The sequence below is a fragment of the Ruditapes philippinarum genome, unplaced genomic scaffold (assembly GCF_026571515.1).
Source record: "Ruditapes philippinarum isolate M1 unplaced genomic scaffold, ASM2657151v2 ctg424_1_1_1_1, whole genome shotgun sequence".
In the NCBI taxonomy this organism is placed as follows: domain Eukaryota; kingdom Metazoa; phylum Mollusca; class Bivalvia; order Venerida; family Veneridae; genus Ruditapes; species Ruditapes philippinarum.
The window spans coordinates 116,954-139,533 of NW_026853051.1; the positions used below are offsets into that span (position 1 = coordinate 116,954).

The 22,580-nt window shown below is 30.5% G+C and overlaps 1 protein-coding gene across 10 annotated transcripts in view; it reads right to left on the reverse strand.

Annotated features, from left to right (window-relative positions):
* LOC132732466 (calpain-B-like) overlaps positions 1-22,580 on the reverse strand; it is a 47,905-nt gene that overhangs the window by 4,549 nt on the left and 20,776 nt on the right. For 2 of the 10 annotated variants that reach the window (XM_060718896.1, XM_060718887.1), the window contains exons 10-22: positions 22,036-22,208; positions 21,400-21,560; positions 20,563-20,783; positions 18,641-18,677; positions 17,153-17,803; positions 13,274-13,297; positions 9,143-9,247; positions 7,331-7,466; positions 6,937-6,948; positions 2,356-2,414; positions 1,786-1,854; positions 914-992; positions 99-215 (exon numbers count right to left, since the gene is read on the reverse strand). In XM_060718896.1, the coding sequence (XP_060574879.1) occupies positions 99-215; positions 914-992; positions 1,786-1,854; positions 2,356-2,414; positions 6,937-6,948; positions 7,331-7,466; positions 9,143-9,247; positions 13,274-13,297; positions 17,153-17,803; positions 18,641-18,677; positions 20,563-20,783; positions 21,400-21,560; positions 22,036-22,208 (1,844 nt within the window). Of the gene's footprint in view, positions 1-98; positions 216-913; positions 993-1,785; positions 1,855-2,355; positions 2,415-6,936; positions 6,949-7,330; positions 7,467-9,142; positions 9,248-13,273; positions 13,298-14,793; positions 14,848-17,152; positions 17,804-18,640; positions 18,678-20,562; positions 20,784-21,399; positions 21,561-22,035; positions 22,209-22,580 lie in introns of all 10 variants that reach the window. The other 8 variants (XM_060718927.1, XM_060718935.1, XM_060718943.1 and 5 more) reach the window with 8 other exon arrangements.

Sequence of the window (22,580 nt, forward strand, 5' to 3'; positions counted from 1 at the left end):
AAAACTAATAATTGAATGTTTAATAATACAGTTGCATGGCAACATATTCCCCTTAAAGTATCCTGAAGTAAGTACAGTAATTTTGGACTGGACCTTACCTATCATGGTCTTCAATCTAATTGCACACAAAACAAAATCATCAAATTCAATCTCTCCTTTCTTGTTGCTAAACCTCAGAATAATTGCAGAGAGGGACCTGTTGCTAAGTTTAAAACCTGAAAAAAGCAAAGAATCACCAATAAGAGAAATGTTTTCATTTCATTTTAATTTGAAAGTCATTCTTCCTCAACTTTGACTGCAAACCTACCATATTGCTCTGTTTTAGCTTGATTCACATGAGGTTTTATCAAGTTTTACTTTCGTAAACATTAAGCAAACTTAAAATTGAAATATATTCATACCAAGCAGTTTGAGTATGTTTATGGAAGAAAGTGGTTCTTGCAAGCTACCATTCACGCCACCGCGTAGCACAAGATTAAACCGAGTTCAACATTTAAGACATGAAAATGACAATATTTTGTATTTAGAAACATCCCCAATGTGTTCATACAGCAGTTATCATGAACCCTCCAAAATAACAGGAAAGTGTTATTCCATGAGAAGTGGCGTATTGTCCACAAGTTTGCCCAAAACCAGAATGGGCGGAACTAAATAAAATTGAATTTCAGAATTGGCTATGTACTACATTGATACTATACAAGACAACAGGTAAAACAGATCATTGAAAATCTAGATTGATAGCTGGCTTGCGTAAAACAATTATCTCTTTATGTGTTTGAAGTAACATAATAATTTGGTGTTTTTTTGTACCAAAATCTAAAAATTATACAAGACAATTAGTTTTTACAAAAATTGACAAACTTTGACAAGGTTGTGTTATCATGTCAAATTATATATGATGGTTATAACTTACCACTGGATCTGAAAGCACCTCTCAATTCATAAGTACTAAGAAGTCCACTGTTGTCTTTGTCAAACTCTTTAAATACTGCCTGTAAATAAGAAACATTTTTTTTAGAAACAATATCCTATCAACATGCCATAAATCACTCTATGTACATGTATTTGAATGTTGACCTTATTCCTTATGTCAGTTCATTTTGATTTAATCATATTTTATTGCTTGAAACATGTACATGTAACATAAAGATTACATTAATACAAAACAGAATACAATAAATACGAATAAGGAAACATGTTTGTTAACAGTTTGAAGCAAATGGGTTGGGCCACAAGTTTTACCAACATTAATGAAGGCCCTTCCCAGGCAAGTTTAAATAACAAAATGTTCATTATAAAGATAAAAAACTTGTTTACGTAATTAATGTGTTAGGCGAAGAAACAAGAAAATATATGTTTTTTTGCGCATCATCAGAGCAATACTTACAGTTTGCTTCTATATATATCTATATTGATATTAAAGTATTTAGATGAAAATATTATGAGAAAAAAAAACAACAAAAAAAAATTGATATGAGGTTTAAATATCATGAAATAGAAAAAAAAACACACATTCTAAAAACATCAAAACTTTTTCCTCCAAAATGAACAGTAATAAGGAATAAGGTCAACATTCAAATACATTCAGCTGTAACTTACAAGATTATTAAAATAGGTACCGTAATACCCTGACAGCAAATGTTGAAAGTTGCAGACTCGATATGACAAAACCTATCCCAAGGTCACATAAAAATTTAAACTGATTTTATTCATATGAAAATTTACAGGAATGTTTGTAAATAAATCATTTTAATCTAGGTAGACTATTCTGGTAAATGATCATACCTTCCATTTTCTCAGATCTTGCCACAACTGTTTAAATTCATCAAATCCTAGTTTTCCAGATAAATCACCCTGTATTTATGTTAAAGACATAATTGCTTTTAGTTGGAATAATTTTGTAATTCAATTACATAATCCATGTTGTCTTCAAGATAATTCACAGGTATGTTATAATGTTAAAATTTTACCAGAACTAATTAACAACACAAATGATAGTCAAGTCACAGAGACCAAACATAAAATAATTTGATTAACAATTTCATATAAAATCAATTTGCTATATTCAAGAGCTTGCTTGCTTTCCTGAGGATGTAGGACAAACTAGACAACCATTTTTAGTACTTTTTAAAGACAGTTTTAGCTCCTAATGGCTCTCTCACACCCTCAAAGACCCCTCAATATATAATTTGAGGCACTCATGTGCACCTTGATAGAAACACAAAATGTCTTAAATGTCACAAAATAGCTATTTCTTATTGATAATTCAACATCCCTAACAAGACTTTAACCAACAGTAGTGTGGCATAAGTCAGCAACCTACAACCACTTAATGGCTCATCTTTTAAAGGATACATCGTGCATAGCCACCATACTTCTGCAGACATCCAAACCAAATCCATCAAACTTGAACTCTGAAAGTTATTACATATCATCAATTAGCCCTGTACTTAATGATAGTCTCATTATATAAACCATGCATAAAGGGAAGTAATTCAATCTCAGAACTTTTCAAGCATGATCAAACAATAGAAACAGTTCATGCGAGAACTTTAAATGCATTACAGAGAGAACATTACACTGCAATCATGATTTTAGCTTAACAACAAATGAATTATGTTATCATATTCAACTATCATAAAAATTAATCCATTTAATAAAAAGAATTATGTTAAATTACATTTCTTTTATCAAAAATTTTATTGAACTTTACATTACATAAACAAGATCTCCCTAACTATTTTCTATTTATATATTTACTAAATGGTATGTCATGTCTAATATAGATAGCACAGTACTTTTTGTAATGATTATATTTAATGCTGCAATGTTGAAGCAATTCAAAGCATTGTATGAAATTTATATTCTGTAAAATCTACACAAAACATACAAAATGTAATAAAAACTTGTAATTTACTAAACATAAAAAAACTCAAAATGTATTTCAGAGTCTATTATTATAAAAGTGCTGAAAAGAAATGAAACAATAACAAAAAGAATGCTTCATAAACAATAATAAAGCATTTAAAGTTTTTGTATTATCACTGTAATTATCATTATTAAGATGAATCTATCTTGTGATTATCAACTTAAGAGATAAGTACTCCTTTTAGAAAAAGTAAAAACTGCACCAAATTCTTCAAAAACACAAAAACAAAAACACCATAATAATTATGATATACAAGTTACCCTTAAATAACAAAATTACAGAATGCCAAATAAGTTAAGTGAGATAATCTTCAATCTATCTAAATGCAAGGTTTTCAAATTTGTTCGCTTGTTTGTTTGGGTTTTATGTCACAACGACACAAGATAGGTCATATGGTGACGTTCCAGCTTTACTGGTGGAGGAAGACATAAGTTTTTGAAATGATATTTAAAAACTTCCCCTAACAAACTTACTCTGATATCAAAGCTATAAAACTTATTAAATACCACTTAAAGTTTTTTTCATAAGTATCTCTAACATGTTTTATAGTGTTTGGTGATTTGCAATATGGTTTTAAAAATATTTTTTCATATATAACAAACATTCTTAAGTACAATCTCAACACAAAACAAATATAACAACAATTAGTCATGCAGGTAAGTTAACCAAATCTGATCCCAAAATCAGTGTATCTGTATGTAAATTAAATAGATTATACTTTCTTGTTAGAAAATAATTAATTTCTTATATTTCTTAAATTATATATCAGTATATTTTTTCAGCCACACCCTAAATTGTATCTGTTACTTAAGCATTAAACACATGCAAGCAAAATAAAAACACCAGTTACCATGACTATAGATATAAATGATGAAAAAATTAAAAGTATGTAAACCATTTTCAATATAAAGACCTCTGATCTGTACAAAATATTTTCTTCAAGATAACATTATACATTTGTTTTACATTATTACTTACACAGCTCCCTCTTCAATAACAATGCCCAAATTACTCTACTTTATTTTACAATACAAGTTAATTGTTTTATCTATCAAATAATGTCTCTGAATTTATTCAAATGCTAGAGTGCATAAAGATATGATTTTAAGTTCTGATTGAATATAGGTAAGCATAAATGACAAAATGCTTAGGTAAAATATACCTGTAAAAGTAATAATACATTTATTATTTGACTGTAATTTTTTTTCAAATAAAAACATTTACACCTTTTTGTGTGTAATTTCATAGAAGTAACACTGAATTAATTAACATTCATGACTCTGTTACATTCTGGATAAAACCAATTAACTCTCAGAAACCTAATTAGGGTTACCTTTGCTATATAACTAATTGACTTATAAACAAGATAATATAGCTTGAAGAAAATATATCACACAGATCTAAAAACAGTGTAAAATAAAGCTTTAATTGGTGCTTTGATGTCTTACCAAAATAACCAGCTAATTGCATGGAAAGAAACAATGTATACATTAGATAGCAACATGTTATATGACTTCACAGAACATTATAGTGAAGTTACAGTGAAGGTAGGAGAGTGGAGAAAATATTTGTATATCACAGCAACAGAATAGTGTTGTGAAATAAGTAACAACAGATTTTTTTATCATTCAAGAATAGACATTTTAATGAAAGATTGCAAGACTGCTGCAAGAAACCAGTTGTTAATTACAGATAACAGGTCATAGCAAAGGAGAGTAATAAGTTTATCTTCATCAAAATTGAATTAATGTGAAGAAACACAGATATATAAAGGAAGAACATATAGTTCATATGTCCAATTAATAGCTGATATATAATTATAACATTTCCTACAGAAACAAGTTGATAATTAACAAGAAATAGTAAAGCTACAGACTTGCTGAATTTACTAGCAAAGAAAACCAAGTAGATCTAGAGTTTTCACATTTAGAGATTAGTTCAAACAAATTTTCTCTTGCTTTTTGACCATCTTATACTTTAACAACCCATGTTTTATTTGTTATTATTACATATTCTTTTAATAATGTTTAACCATACAAATACCAAATGTTGCTATATTCATATTCTTAATATACAATTTAAAATAATGCTTTTTGCAACCGTTTCATATTGTCGCATGCACCGACTCTCCTAGCATTCAAACAAGCTACAATACATGCATCTCTCTTTCAACATCAAATTTCTATGTATTTGTTTGACATGTTTCAAAAGTATTATTATTACCAGTGCATTTTTAGCTTGAAACTCCTTCATGTATTAATTGGCAATTATTTTTTTTTTTTCTGGAGGACCATTTTTCATATTTTCAGGAAAATACAAAGTAAAGTTTGCTATCTTTTGAAAGAATTCAGGGTGCCGGTAATACATTTTCATGAAACCATGTGATCATTATGATTTTATTAATACTATTGTACAGATATTACTGTGATATTACTTGACCATATTGTGTACAAAAATATCAGATGTTAATCATTTACAGCTATTAATTAATGTTTTGAACTAATATCTCTACAATAAAGATAAAGATATTCTGATTTATTTAGAAGTTAATTAAGAAAGACTGAGAGAGAGAGAAAGAGAGAGAGAAAATTCACTCCGACTAATCATTACCACATACCTGATGAATCTAGGAAGAAAAACACAACAAGTCATTCATCAGAACATATTCTCATATATGTATATAACACCATGCTACAGGAGTACTTGATTAATATTCATCATACATACTGACTTTGATAAAATTATGAATCAATTCTTGTTTTATAATGTAACATAATTTCAAAAACCATTAAATACAACTTTTCTAACAACCATAATAATAATGATTGTAACATTTTCTCTTTTCTAGAATGAGTGTCCAAAAATGTTTTATGTTGATTGATTATTTGATCAAAGTCAATTTATAACAGAGATATTTTTATCATTACAATTTGACCTCACTTCCTACTCATGCCTTACCCATTTGGTGCGGACCTCCTATGGTAAGTCAGTTATATATCATTAATTTAGTTTCTTATAATTTAAAACATAATGACAAAATTATGTGTTCACCTTTTTATAAGATTCTGATAGATATTTTACTATCTCTGGTGCACATATCACATGTGTACAAATACTTCCAGACAGAATTGTATTATTTTAAGGTGGAAGGTTAAAGTTACATATGAGAAGGTAAAAAAGGTCCATGCAAGGATATTTTGTTCTAGTACTTGTATTTGTTTCTCAAGAATTTTACTAGATCGCATCACACTCATTGCATTTATTTAAAGCTACTCTAGTCAAAACAAGTTTAAAAATCAAGATACTCTTTAATATAGTTAAATGTTTTCTAGAATAATATCGAATATCTTTTATAAATTTCCAAAATTGAAAGCATCACCATTATCAATATAATATGGCATAAGTTAATAACTTGGTTGTTGATTTTTTACACAGCTTGGCCAGTGTGCTCATTCATACAGTATTATAAAACTTTATTGTAAACAGTCTCTGTGTGCATTAACTTGGGCTCTATGACAGAATCATAACATCATCAGTCTTGTAAACCACGATGAATGCAAAGGAAGAGACCATAACCCGAGCAAGACAGAGAAAAATATATCAATTTCTTGATATCAGGAAAATGTTTAATGCATTCAACAGATTCAGGCAAATATGCAAAAAGAATGCACAATATATGCAAGGAAATGAACTCTGACAAAAAATAACAAACCTGTTTTTAAAGGCATGCCCATAATAATTATGTTTTATAAATAAGCTAAGTTTATTTTTTATATCATATTGTTAAGAGCTTTATGAAACAAAAAATGCAAAATGATAGATTTTCGAGAAAAAAGGAAATATCTACAATATTACATGTGAAAATAAAAACTTAATATAAGTCAAAATGCTGCAATTTTTACTTAAAATTAATGTTTCTGCAATCAGGCATAATTATAAATAATATTTTCAATCAAAATATAATCGTCTACAACACTATATTAATGTTGGTCTTTCTCAAAACTTACTTGAAGCATCGCCTGTTCATTTACAAGTCAAACATGTATATGTTAATATTTATCAATATTCAATAAGAACACTTAAGTGAAAAATCATGTTCCTCACTGTAAGAAAATAATCAATTATCTTTAAATTTTATATCATTATGCAACTTTACTTTTTGTTAAAATTTGTATCTTAGTTTTACTGTAAAATTGAAAACATCAATGGATATCATTATCTTTGTTTTACATTTTTTTTTTCAAAAACAATGCAAGACAAATATTTCTAATAAAAATTCATGAAGCAAGTCTTTATAACTTGGACAATGTATTAAGTACTACATGACTGAATATTTCAAACAGTTGCCTGCCTATTATATCAAATTTAGAATTTAAGAATGTATTTGGAACAACTGAGTACCTTTAGTAAAGACTGAGTTCAGAATGTCCCTTAGTTCGTAAGCATCAACTTCTAGATCTGATCCAGCAATACGTTTAAAACTCTCCCTCAGTTCCTGACCCTGTGCCTGGTCTTCCTCTGTCATTGGAGGGGCTTCCTAAAGTCATAAAATATACAACAAAAATGAGGTCCTGCTTCATGAAAATATCAATATAGTTTTAAGTACTATTATACAAAATCTTGCGCATTTAAAAATAGGGTTATGCATACATTTAAAGCATAAATAGTTGAAATGATACATTATCTATCCAAAATCATGTGCCATAAAATCATAATTCAATTAAATCTACAATGGAAATAAAAATGTGTCAACTTCATCTGCTATACATAATCATAATTATAATGCTGTTCAAAAAGCAAACATTACATTCAGAACTTTTACAAACATTATAGCTCTTAGTGGATATAATATAATACATATTAAATACTGTACCCTATCATGCCAATATTTAAACAAATAACACAATGCATTATTAAAGTACAAGATATAGATAAATATATATATTTCTATAAATAAGATAATATCTAGATGATAAAACATAATGTAATATACAAATAAATATCTATATTTTCATGTTTGATATTGAGATAGTTCGTACACTAAATTCACCATGGATGCATATGGAGATATCATTGACAAAACATGTATTTCTGTGTATAGGTAAAAAATGAAACAAAGCAATCAGAAGCATTTTTCTGTTAAAAGCCAGTAAATCCACATACTAGCACATCAATGTCAAATTTTGTTAGTAACAATTCTAGCTTAACAACAAAATCAGTCAGAAACTTAAGACAAACACTCTTTCATTCTTCAACTTCCATACATATTTTTATTGCATTCACAGTGAATACAAAAAAAATCTTTAGCAGCTCTAGCATATCTTAATAACAAAGTACAATTTTAATAAATTCTTTTAAAATAACTGTATTTGCTATTTAACACTAAGTTAAGAAAGAATATAATTATGTATAAAGCCCTAAATAATTTCATTATTTTTTTTACATAAAACTTTAAAACAGATCAATTTAGATAATTGATGGCTTATTTAAAGATAGTTCTGAAATTTACAGTTATAGTTTATGATAATATCAACATGCATATGTTTTCCTCTAATCTTTTAATACATCTGGCAACCAAAATAGCAAATAAATAGCCCTCTGTATGCGATACCTCTAGCAAATGCAGCATTTCTGTAAGCATTCATATTTTAGATATTTTCAAGGTCTTAATACACACATTCAATTCAAGCATAAATCAAAGCATTTAGCATTGGAGGAAGGAAACTGAGAGTATGTTTTCAGATGTTTTTCTACTTCTTTACAGAGTAAAGTCAAAGATACTCTATTAATCCTATTTTTTCATAACTATATGGAGTGTGTAACATGGTTACAGAAACATGTTTATCATCATTAAGATTACCAATTTCACTGTTTGACTTATCAGAGATGATACTCTGTAATATACCATAGCAACTATAACAATAATCTCCCCCCCCCTACCAACCCCTCCATGCCATCCTCACAAAAGTAGTAATTTAAAGTAGGAGATAAACAGGGACCATTACTCCTACCAAGTGACATTTCCTAACTGAGTTTCATTTAGACATGGGTCTACATTCTTTACAATGATAAAAAGCAATTCTTTAAATAACTAGAATTAAATCTAATCATAGCTCTTACAAATCTGTATGAAAGACCTTCTTGTAAGAAAGAAAGAATGACAGAAGAATAAGAAAGTCTATTATTTTACAAATTCAAACACTACAAGTTTACTTGATTCCATTGTTTAGTGAGAAATTCGATGGCCTGTTCATATGTATGTATGACAGGGCTGGGTGAACGATGGGCAGACCTCATACCGCTGTGACTAGATGTACCCTAGATAAAAACATGCAAAGATAAAAAACAAAAACATAATACGTCTACAACACTTCAAAGGAAAATTAACTTTCAATTATCACTAATTCTTACAATATTTTTAAGAGAAAATTTGAAATTCTTTAAAAATAGCAATACAGCACATTTTAAAACTTATATTTAAATCATTTGAACAAATACTCTTATCATATAAATCATTTAATCTTTTACACCAAATAACCTATAATATAGTAATCACAGGCATAGTCAAAAATGATCTTTTTTTTAAAATACTGTTTCAAAATGTTTGAAAACATCATCAAATTTGTTATGAATTCTTAGACAAGTTGATGTCATAAAATGGAACATAACTTCAAGAAACCCATTTAATTATAAACATGAAAGTATACACCTTTTCAAGAACATTTTGACATGAGAAAAAAAGAAAAGGGATGTGTTTGCCAGCTGAACTGAAGGTATTGGATTATACTTTTTTTATTCCCATCTTTGTAGCCACGATAAAGGAAAGGACTTTGCATTACATATAGGGGATTAAATATGCCAAGAATTAAAACAGGGAATGGTTAGAAAACACACACAAAATTAGTGATACAAACATGATGTTAGTACAGAGTGATCTAATATTATAAATGTAGACACTATGTTAAAGATGGCAGATCCAGTAAGACACTACAATGGTTATGATACAGAGAAAGTCAAGCACTCTAGTGACAAGATAGTGTGTAATAGTGATTATTTGATGGCATCTATGTTATATCAAAGACAAGTTAATAATTAGGGACTATAGCACAGTTGGGTAAATATATGGATCAGGATTTATAGCTTAATACTTAAATAATGATAACTTGGAAGAAGGCATTTAACAAATGGATAAAACATAATTATAGGCACTATCTAGTCAGACTACAATAAAGTTGGATATTACAGAGAATGAGAATTGGTAGAAGGCTATATAACTGGTTATCAGGCACTATAATGATAAATGATAATACGGAGACAGAGGACAATTAACACTGATATAAGTGGTATGAGGTCTTTTCAGAGTTAAACAGTCACCCTAACTGTAGTTACCATAGCAACCAATGCTTCTTTTTATTAGAGGAAAACATATTTGTAATTATTTCAATTGAAATTTGTGGTTCTGTTGAAACATACAACTAGCAATGAAATATTTGTATCAAATGATACTTTATCTTGAAAGAATATAATCAATGTCTTTTCACATAGAAACAATGCATGACCAGGATAAAAACACTCTTTTCAAATTTTTCTCTCACTCACTTCTTAACAAATATATATATTTCAAGACATTAATCTTATCATAGATTTCTTTTGAGTCTTAAAGTTATCAGAAAACAAGATCTTAATTAGTTTATAATAATGATTTGTGTCAATATCAACAGATTAATTTTGTGATAAACTATTTTCATAAAGTTTCAACATGGATTAACAAACAATACTTAAAACTTCCTGACTTCAGTTAGTTCACTCTACAACACCATGGTAACAGAAAAGTCAATATAAAATTTTATTAAAACATTTCATATCATCTATCACACCAGGAAAAAACTTGTTTATTGCTATATTTTTACTTTCACTCATAAAACCTTATATTGTACTGATGTTCTAAAAACTGCATTCAACACAGGTGCAACCAAAACAATAAGAAAAGAAACAACTGTTCAAACAAGTATCTAGAATCAAACAATGTAATACATGCTAAGTTGTTGTAGCTTTGGTCTGGACTTCTTCAATGACATGCACAAACATCTGTAAACAAATTGACATTTTATGTTTATTTAACTTCAACAACAGGATCACACTGGTAAATTCATGCCTGAATTAAAAATATAAACATCAATCATTTTAATACAGTAATATAGATAAGTATGTCAAATATGTATATAAAATATTTCATTGCATTTGAAATAGATGCATAAATTGATATAAAGTATGTACATATATACATGCTATAATAACAGGGCATACAATATTAAAATTACAGTACTTGTGTTATCAAAACGTCCAATAAGTTCACAAACCACTATCCAAATATACTTTATATAAAATGACCAATAATTACAAAGTTTCCAACAAAATGCAATATCAAATATAAGAACAACATAGATCATGTTTCTGTTTAGATAGAGAGAGATAACAAGACAAAAGAAGACGAGGAAACATTACCATATCCTTGGTTTTGTGGGTCTTTAGGGAGAATATTAAGATCAAATTGTTATTATATTACTTTATATAGTACCTTATGTATGAGTTACAGGTTCAAGTTCAGGGTGACCAAATCATTTCATTATTCAAATGATAAATGCATACCAAACTGAACAGTAAAACCAGTATTCAATCAACACTATAACTAACAATTTTAACATTTATATAGTAGGTTTTATATACAAAAACCAAATACATTTTTCTATGTGTCTAATAAACATCATAAAAGTAATATTGAAAAGCATCTAACAGGGATAGCTTATAACCAATGGTGGTGTACATGTGTTAATCTCTACATTATGTAAATTTAAACATAAAGATAGGAGGGGTAAAACGTTTTTCAGACAGGTAAATCAAATCTTAATTAACCATGGTAATATTAGACCAAGTTTTATTATCTAACCACTCAAGCTCTACAACAATTCAGCCTGACTTTCTAAGAACAAATTCCAATTGAAGAACAAATGTTTAGTAAAAACTGGGACACTTCTCAAACTGTCACAATTTAAAATACCGGTAGCATTATTCTGCAAAAGGGAGACAAGACAGAACTGAGTTGTATTTTAGCAATAGCAGTATCATTTTGCAAAAGGGAGGCAATTCATACAGGAGCTTAACAAAGTTAAGAACTGAGTTATCTTTGTGTACAATTAAGCACAAGGCTTTGAAGCTAAATCAAGATATGAGAAACATGTAGATTAAAATCACAGCAGAGATACAGAGATAAAGATTTTATTGAGGAGGTAAAAATGTGAAATACATTCCTTTAAAAAAATTGATGTAACTTGGAAGTGTCTTTCCTGAACTGCATTTAAAATATTTTTCTTTCCCCTTTATTTTTCAAAATCTTTAAATCCAAAATTGCTCTGCATTTTCTAACACATTATTATAGCATTTGATTAACAATTACCACACTAACTATTACTTAAATAGACTTGTCTACCTTTCAATCTAAACAAAACCCTTAATTTTTTTTGAGAAAATTTCAAATTTAATGTACTGACCGAAAAAGAGAACAAAGTAGACCATGATCAGACAGCAGAGATGATCTTGGTCTATACTGGAAGCTAGGGTAGATTCAGTCGTGGGCTACATGGTTAAATTAAGTATCTATGGTAACAATGATATTACTCATAGTGTTCAGTTATAGAATACAGTACAGAGACTAACTTTATAGTTTTGCTTCAATGCTGCACACATAAATGCTGTATAGGTCATTGAGAATTGAGACCTATCGCATAAATGTATCCAGTAAGGAAGCTTATACTTGTACCATTTTTGAAATACTTAATACATACAGCAAAGGTGCTCAACCACAAGGTTAGACATGGTTTAAAAACACAGTGAATGTGTGAAATTTATTGTTTTCATAAAGTTTCTGAAACAACTGGAATGTTTTAGTTATTCAAAGGTACCTTTGGTAGTATCAAAACATCAAACACAATATTTACAGAGGAAACATGGCAACATAACTTGGTAAAAAAAGCCAGAGTTGGGAACTTATAAAGATAAAGAAACTGGTATAAAGTAAAACCTTTCTGTGTGAAATGGTTGTTGATGGAACAAAATTGAAATTGCTGTAGGGTAGTAGCATACTTTAGGATTTCTAATATATATGCCAATAAAGGGCATTAAATGTGCATGTTTTACCTCGCTTTTGGTTTCAATTTCATTTTTGAACTTTTATAGGGAAGGATATGTATTGTTCATTAATTTGGCAGTTTTCAACAGTTAAGAAAAGACACGAGATGTCAATAGAAATTATTCAAAATATTTCAGTCAGTGTCACTCTTAACTTACTCTCTTTGGTGCAGTAGGTTGCCCCTAAAATAGCAAAATCATAAAACACATAACATAACCACTATATAAACAAATCAAAATATAAATGAAATAAAATGTAATACTTAAAGATGATTATAATTATGAACTTAAAAAGAAAATGAAATCTTGTCTCTTGAAAAATAAATATAAATCTACTAAAGAATTTGGTATACATGTATAAAATAAATGAAATTGAAAAATATGACAATTAAATTTTGATTGGGACCAACACAACCTTATGTTGGTATTTTTCAACAGCAAAGCAAAATAAGCAGTAAATAAAATCAAAACATGCAAATTCTTTCATCATAAAAATAAAACAAAAACATAATGGGGTCTTTTAAAGCACCAATGTTTTTAGATCTATCTGAGGCACAGCAAAAAAATGCGAAAGGAAATTCTGTTTAATTTTGGCAATAAGGGTTTTTCTTTTAATATTATAAATATTAGATAAAAAATTGTGAAAATTGGAGATTTGATACAATTAATGTACATCTAAACATTGTTATTTCCCACAGAACCATACCATTAAATTCATTAGATAACGTCCAGACTTAATTCAAAATACTAGCCATTTTGTCCATAATAAGTACAACTAAATTTAACTAATCTATATACATATTGCTTGATTAACCAATACATATGGGCCGCGCCATGACAAAACCAACATAATGCGTTTGCGACCAGCATGGATCCAGACCAGCCTGCGCCTCTGCCCAGTCTGATCAGGATCCATGCTGTTCGCTATCAGTTTCTCTACTTGTTTATAGGATTTGTAAGCAAACAGCATGGATCCTGATCAGACTACATGGATGCGTAGGCTGGTCTGGATCCATGCTAGTCACATTACGCATTACATTGGTTTTGTCATGGCGTGGCTCAATTATTAAAACAAAGATTTTAATTTATCTTTTATGTAAAACCAGGAAAGCATCATCTGTAAATCTGAAATAAAACACTTCTAAAATTGTGATTAGTTTAAAGACAAATAAGCATCAGTAAAAACAGACAACTCCATCTCAAATAAATATCAAATGCAGAACATTCTACATGTACGTATATCATGATATATCTTATAACTTTTTATAGACATAAATATGTATTTCATTTTGTTTATTTATCTATTTTCTAACCTATAGTGTCTGCTTCTAAGAGCAGCCTAGGAGTACGAGTCTATCAAAACGGTCCCCTACCCCCACCTTCAACAGATCATCTGGTATCACTCCGGCCTCTATTGTTTTAATGTTGAAAACTTATGAAAATTCATGTTAAGCTAATGATTAACAGTATCCGCCAAAGCAGTCAAACCATAAATAAAACTATTTCTCCTAAATTGTAGATCAAAAACCCATTTGAATTTTTATCAATAATATTATCTGCATATGCCCATATTTACGAAGTTATATAAACCTAAAGTAAAATAGTAATAATATCTTAGTTAACATGTAAGAATATTCTGCAAGCAAGGTTGGGGTGTCTCTTCACAACCTAAATCTAACCTTTACTTGATACAGTGGACCAGCTGCCACACATGCCTTGATCTCAGAATCAATCTCGTAGGAAAAATACATAAAACATGTCATATATACTCACAGCAATTATAAATGTACAATAGACTTATCTCATGCAATTAAAACATATACATGTACATCACATGAACATGATCATTGCCAAATTGTTTATATCTCATTAACAGATTCTGTAGCAATATAGAACAAACAGTAACAGCTAAAAAAAACATTCAATATAATATGCTGCATATAACCCTTGTAAATACAACAATGTTCCTGTTTTATTTACCTTTTCTTATCATATAAATACATAACATACAATATTTTGTGTGTGATCAAGAGTAATATAACCAATTTTCATTATACACATTAATGAGTTGGTTCCCTTTACACAGCAACATTACACAAATAATCACAATCTTTTGAGACACCAAAGTAATAATATCTGATTGTTACCCATACTTCATACACTGTATAGAAATCTTATAAATACAAATGATAAATACTGAACCATTATTACTTTGATTTCCAAAGATAAACCAAAACAGGTCTTATCTAACTTTGCAAAAAAAAAAACAGTCTAAGAGTGAAAGTGTGCAAGTCTGTAAAGATCTCAAACAGTAGAGAAAAGATGATCATGCCAAGGTGTGAGAGTGAAGCAAAACTCAAACAAAATTCTGATAAGTTAAAACACAAGGAAAGACAAAGGTAAAATTTAAGCTTGACTTTTTGATGGGATATAGTGTCTAAAATAAAAACAACTTAAACATAAAAAGTTTAAATGGAAAATGTGAACTATCAAATACATGTGAGAACAGTTTTCAAAATCAGAATGCAGAAATATCAAGTATTAAAAATCTTTCATGTAGGCGTAAAGCACCACATTTTTTTAGGTCAACATTAAGTTATCAGTGCTTCAAGACAAGTAAGTCTCTCTACCTTTTAAAATAAACGATAGTGTTGATAATTTTAACATTTCTGTTTATCATCTAAACAAGAGGGCCATGATGGCCCTGAGGTCGCTCACCTGTATATAGGCCCCTGGAGCAGGGCCAGTTTAAACCCCAGGGCTTTTATTTGAACAAACTTAAGACACCCATTAGAAGATGTTTCTTGATGTTAAGTTTTTACTACACACATATAATGAAAAACAATGACCTCTGCCCTCCCCCACCCCCTCCCCCGGCAGGGCCAATTTTTACCCAAGGGCTTTTATTTGAACAAACTTGGTAGACACCCATAAGAAGATGTTTCATGCTAAACATCTAAGCTCTAGCTCATTGGGTTTTTTAAAAGAAGATTTTTTAAGTTTTTACTATACACATATAGTTAAAAACAATGACACCCCTGGGGCATGGCCAGTTTTGACCCCAGGGATTTTATTTGAACAAACTTTGTAGACACTTACCAGAAGATGTTTCATGCTTAATATCTAAACTCTAGCTATTTGGGTTTTTTCAAAGAAGATTTTTAAGTTTTTGCTATACACATATAAGGAAAATCAATGACCCCCGGGGCGGGGCCAATTTTGACCCCAGGGCTTTTATTTGAACAATCTTGGTAGACACCCATTAGAACATGTTTCATGCTAAATATCTTAGCTCTAGCTCTTTGAGTTCTTTAAAAGAAGATTTTTTAAGTTTTTACTATATGCATATAGGGAAAATCAATGACCCCCTGGGGCGGGGCCAATTTTGACGCCAGGGCTTTTATTTGAACAAACTTGGTAGACACTCATTAGAAGATGTTTCATGCTAAATATCTTAGCTCTAGCTCTTTGGGTTCTTTATAAAAAGTTTTTTTAAGTTTTTACTATATGCATATAGGGAAAATCAATGACCCCCTGGGGCGGGGCCAATTTTGACCCCAGGGCTTTTATTTGAACAAACTTGGTAGACACTCACTAGAAGATGTCAAATATCTAAGCTCTAGCTCTTTCGGTTTTTTAAAATAAGATATTTAAAGTTTTTTCTTTCGGTTGCCATGGCAACCAGAGTTCTGCATGGAATTAAATTCTTTGAACAATTTTTAAAGGTGACCACCAAAGGAACATTCCTGTGAAGTTTGAATGAAATTGGCTCAGTGGTTAATGAGGAGATGTCATTTAAAGTAAAAGTTTACGGACGGACGCCGGACGCCGGACGAAAAGCGATCACAACAGCTCACCCTGTCACTTTGTGACAGGTGAGCTAAAAAAACACATAATAATTCTGGTATGTCTTGAAACACATCAAATTACATGTAAAATTATGCCAAACACTAAAATCACAGTAAATCACAGCAGCACAAGTTCAGCTGGCAATCACATGACCTGTATGGTTACTCTGGCAACAGGTCAAGTACTTACAGGTTCTGCTGATAACATGGAAGAGTGCCGGGCATGCTCCATAGCCTCACCCTGACCATATGGATAGTAGTGACCAGATGGGGGCTGATTGTACTGACTAGGGTTCCCACCCTGCCAACCATAGGGCTGATTTGGCTGACTATATGGCTGGCCAGCTGGGTTGTAACCTGGGGTAGCTTGGTACTGACCTGGTGGAGCACCAAATCCTAACTGTTGAGATGGTTGTTGATAAGGATTGGTATTATATGGATCACTTGGTTGACCATATGGATTTGGCTGGTACCCTACATTATAAGCAGGGTGGGGATTATACTGATTAGGCTGTGGAGGTGGAGGCTGGTAACCAGCAGAACTTGCATATTGGTCATACTGGCCACCAGGCATTGGCTGGTACCCCTGATTGTATGTACCTGGTGGAGCATATGGCTGACCAGGATTGTAAGGATCAGGCTGATAACCTTGTGATGTTGGAGGTCCACCATAAGGACCTGAGGGATACTGATTGAATATCGAAAAATCTGGCAAAGGATTATCATGATTTATATCAGATTTAGTCATAAGATCAAATCCAAGAGGGGGTGGATCACTCCCTGTGTAAGAGTCATGTTGTCCAGGTGCACTGCTGCCATATTGTTCATCATACTGTCTATGCTGGGTAAAAATAGAAATTATCACACAGTATATCACCTTTTAAAGTAATCTTAAAAGCACATACAATGCTATGCTAACTCAATATACATTCAAGCAAAACACATCAAAGGTTGAAGATGATCTTTACAGAACCCTTAAGAACTTTTAAAGTTTTTCTCTTTTAAATCTTAATAAAATTTAAATCTTTATAAAGCAGTGTTCAGTGAAACTCAGTTATAAGGAACTTGTTCAGACCATGACATTAAGTTTGCCATATACTTGTTACTAGACATTTTTGAAGTCACATGCTACTTCCACTTTTGCCATTTTACGACATATACATATATTATAACTGAGTGTATGCTGTATCCAAGTTCGCTATTAGTGAGTTCCACTGTATCGGCAACATGCAAGCTCTTAAAATTTCTTCCTATTAAATTCATACCCAAATGCAAAAACAGTAGACAACTAAACAAATAAAATCATATATATGTAAAAAACCACTATATGAATAACAAATGGTCAATTACATTAAAGATCAAATGAGTTCTCTAACTGTTTTCACCTTACAATCAACAAATTTGATTTTCCGAAAAGTTTGTTATTGCAATAATTATTTTCCTTAAAACAGATATACCACTCCAGTTTTGGTCTTTATAATAATAATAAGACCGTATTCTAACCTATTAACATGTCATATGTAGAGATTTACAATGATGTAATGAGTATAAACAAATGACCTAAAACTCCATCAATTGTTAATAACATCATTAGAATATCTATTATTCCACCTAACTACATTATAATCTCACTATATTCTAAAATATGACCAGAAATAATACAACATAAATGACTTACCTGGTTATCAACCAGTGATGTTCCTTCATCCATTTCTCTGAAAAATAAGAAGAATAAATCATAATATTTTCATATAGTGTGGTTCATGTAGCAAGCACAAGGTTGGAAAACACTGTCCCATGGTATGGAAAACAGACCATCTACCTGATAGGTAAAGCTGCTTAGTTATAAAACATTAATAAGCAAAACATTCTTTGCACACATGTTGACTAAAATATCAAATAACTGCAACTATGTTAATCCATTCATACATGTACATGAATTATTTTATGTAATATGAAAGAAATAGAAAAAAAGCAAAGTATGTGAAAGATGTTTATTTGAAAAGATAATGAAGCAAAAGGAGTAAAAGAAGCAAAAGCTTGAACAGATTTTATAAACACTAAGTAAAACAGTCCATACCATAATGTTAAAAAGTTCAATTAAATAAATCACACTCTGCATAGATGTTGTAAAACACTAAAGGGGATGAGATTTAAATGAAGAAAACAAAGGTGGAAAAGAGGATGTACATGGAAAAAAAGTGAAGTAGTGGACAAATCAGAAATGGATTATTGTACAAATGGTCAGCAAGAACAGGACAAAAACATTCATTCTTTACCTTTATCACACTAAACTTGTTTCCCCCTAGTAAACTTATGAACTTGCAAGTGATATATAGTCAGTGACCTCAATAATGACAGCAGATGGAATAAATTTGAGACAAAAAATTCAAGATTCAAACAATCCAACTCCATTTTTGATACATTATTAAAATACTAAAATTATGCAGCAGACAGTATGGTCTGGTAAAGTGACACAAATGTGCAAGCTGCCCCACAGCATAGGGTAAAGAGTCTGGCCATACGATACAAGTATACAGACTGTGGCATAAATATGTGGGTAGACAAGAAACTGAAAGCATAGTCTGGTCTGTAGGCCATGAAGCCAACAGTATACAGCATCATCATGTGACACAATAATGCAGGCTGCCCTTTAACAGATAGGATAGACTTGTCATGTGGAACAAATATGCACATTGCCCTATAACAGACAGTATAGATTTGCCAGGCAGCACAAATATGCAGGCCATCATGGTTTTATCTGAGTGGAATAAACAAGTCAATATTTCAACTAGCATCCAGAGTTAATTCCCTTGATTATTTGTTTACAGTATTAAGTGCAGTTACAGAGGCTTCAATCAATACCTATAAATCTCAGTCAGAGGGAAGCACATAAGTAGCCAAAATGAGTTGTTTAATTTTTTGACATATAAATGGATAACATATGACAGGACAATTATTTGGACAATTATAAAAGATTCAGTATGTGGAGCAAAGTAAAGTTAATATTTCTATTTAATATTTTCAGTTAGGAAACAAACATGCCTCTTGTATCAAATACCAGGTAAGTATTGGTATTAACAGAACAACCTACATTGGTCTTCCTACAGGTAATGCCTCGGATCCTCTTTGTGAAATAAACATAGTAACATTTAATGTCAATTTATCAGAACAAGAATTTATACTATTAGCATTACAGCCATCAAACTGTACTGTGAACTGTATTTTTCAAGTTTTAAATACTTCAATGAATATCAAGTTTGTTTGTTTGTTTGTTATATTTTACGCCTTTTTCCAACAGTATTTCAGTCATATAGGCGGGAAGTTTCCTAACCATCGTTCCTGGAGAGTTACACCAGTACTAGACTACCTTCCTCCGCGCTAAACTACCAAAGCATCTCCCAGGGATCAAACCCACGCCAGAGTGAATATCAAGTAAGAGATAATGGCATCAATGTAATTAACTACAATTAACTCATAAAATCAGTAAATGATAAATAGAGTAATGTAGACAGAAATAGTTTTAGATTGTAAGAAAAGATGTAGTAACGTTTAGACACATGATAAAATAGTTTTTACAGTGACTATTTAATAACTTACTCTGAAGTTCCTGCCTTTTCTGTGAAGATTCGGAGAAGGAACTCTCCCTGTTGGTTTGGTTCAAAGGTTGATGGGATGATGACATAGGTTCCGGGAGACAGTTTATGACGGCCACATATTTCACGCATGTTAATAAACGAGGGTGATTTAGCTACACTAGCATTGTACTTGAAAAAACGACAATCTAGTGGTCCAGATCCAAAAGATCCATCTTCCTTCATCTAAATACAAGTGTACTATCTATAATTTACTCATATACCACAATTAAAACATTCTCTTATAAGACATTAAGGTTTAAACATGCACTGATAAATGTTCTAAGTAAAACTTGTGTAGACCCACTGGTCATCCGTAAGCAAGCAAGCAAGATATCTATCAGCATAAAAACTTAAAAATCTATGGCAACGGCTTTTAAGAAATTATACATACGTGTATCTTATAATTTATCTAATATGACTGTTACGTAAACAGTAAGCCTTTTATTAAATCACTGTAAATACAATTAAAAATATTTCAATCAATAAACTGTAAGCTGATTTCATATATCTGAAAGGTCAAATCTTATCATAAAAGATTAACAATACTCTAGTTTTGAGATTTTGAGAGAAAAATGGAAATTATTTCTTAGCATTGTTTAACATTATTCAGTGATCTTATTCCACAACCTTGACAATGTCTGCATACAATATAGGTGACAATGACACCTTGGTGTGTACGACAGCTTTCCATTATTTTTTTTTATTGATTTGAGCTAAAAGTCCCATATGACCTGGATCGTTTTATTATTAATATCATAATTGGAAAATGTTAACATCTCTAATGTATAACCATTCAAACCTTATAGATGACATAACCAATGGTCAACATGTCCAGTCCTTCCTTACGTTTCTTACGTCTGTCTTTCTGTAGGAGACCAACTAACATTGTACAAAGGTCATCTTCATCATCATCAGGGTCAGTGAGTACAACTCGGTACTGGGGATTTGTAGCAAATGTCTCTATAATAGAAATCATAGTAATATAAACAATGTTGTAGTCTAAAGTCTGAAAACAAATCCTGACAAAAATAGAAAGTAAAAATGTTTGCAGACATGGTTTTATTACATCTTTTCATGAGAAAAATAATAAAAGAACATCTCTCAAAACTTAAGTCTATTAGGAATAGCCATATTTGATAAACATTAAACAATAAATTTTCAACTACCTTATGAAAAAATATTTATTATCAAATCAACGACTAACAGAGGAGCATTTATGTTTTTTTCCTCCATGTACTCTATTGCAAATGTTTTTTTGTGTTTTTTTTTTAAATAATATTGATAATAATAATATATTTTCATAAAATATAAACATTTTCAAAGGTGATTTAAAGTCAGACTACATGACATTGTATTATAATGTCTGCATTAAACATGAGAGATAACTATCATACAACATTCATTCCTCTATAAACCTTAACATAACATAGTATACCCAGATAGTTTCTACATCCACCAGCATTCACTCTTGGTATCCATTCTCCACGTTCAGCAGTAGCCTCCCAGCGGATCTTTCCCTGTGACATTTCTTCCTCATCCAGGGAGTCTGGGCCCAAGTTACAGATTTCAAGTTTCTGGAAGTTATTCTGCCAGTCCTGGAATGACATCCTGTCAAACACAAAAATAAAACAAGAGTCATTTGGAAATCACAAGATACACAATAGCCCTATCTTAACATTTCTATTCTTATTTATGAAATATAAGAATTACAATATAGTGACCAATTAACAACACTGAGTGGATAAAAATGTCTCCACATACGTTTTGATTTCTATGTATAAATTTCAATTTAAAATCAGGATATCAAGCCTGTAAAATGTCCCTTTTATTCATCATCAATTTGTGCATGTTGCTGTCTCAAATTATTAAAAGATATATTTCAGACGGGAAAATATCCAGCAAGAGTTTCTGGGTTTTATACAATACTAACATATTTTTCTATGAAAACTTTCAGCAAAATTCTTTCAGACTAAATGAAAA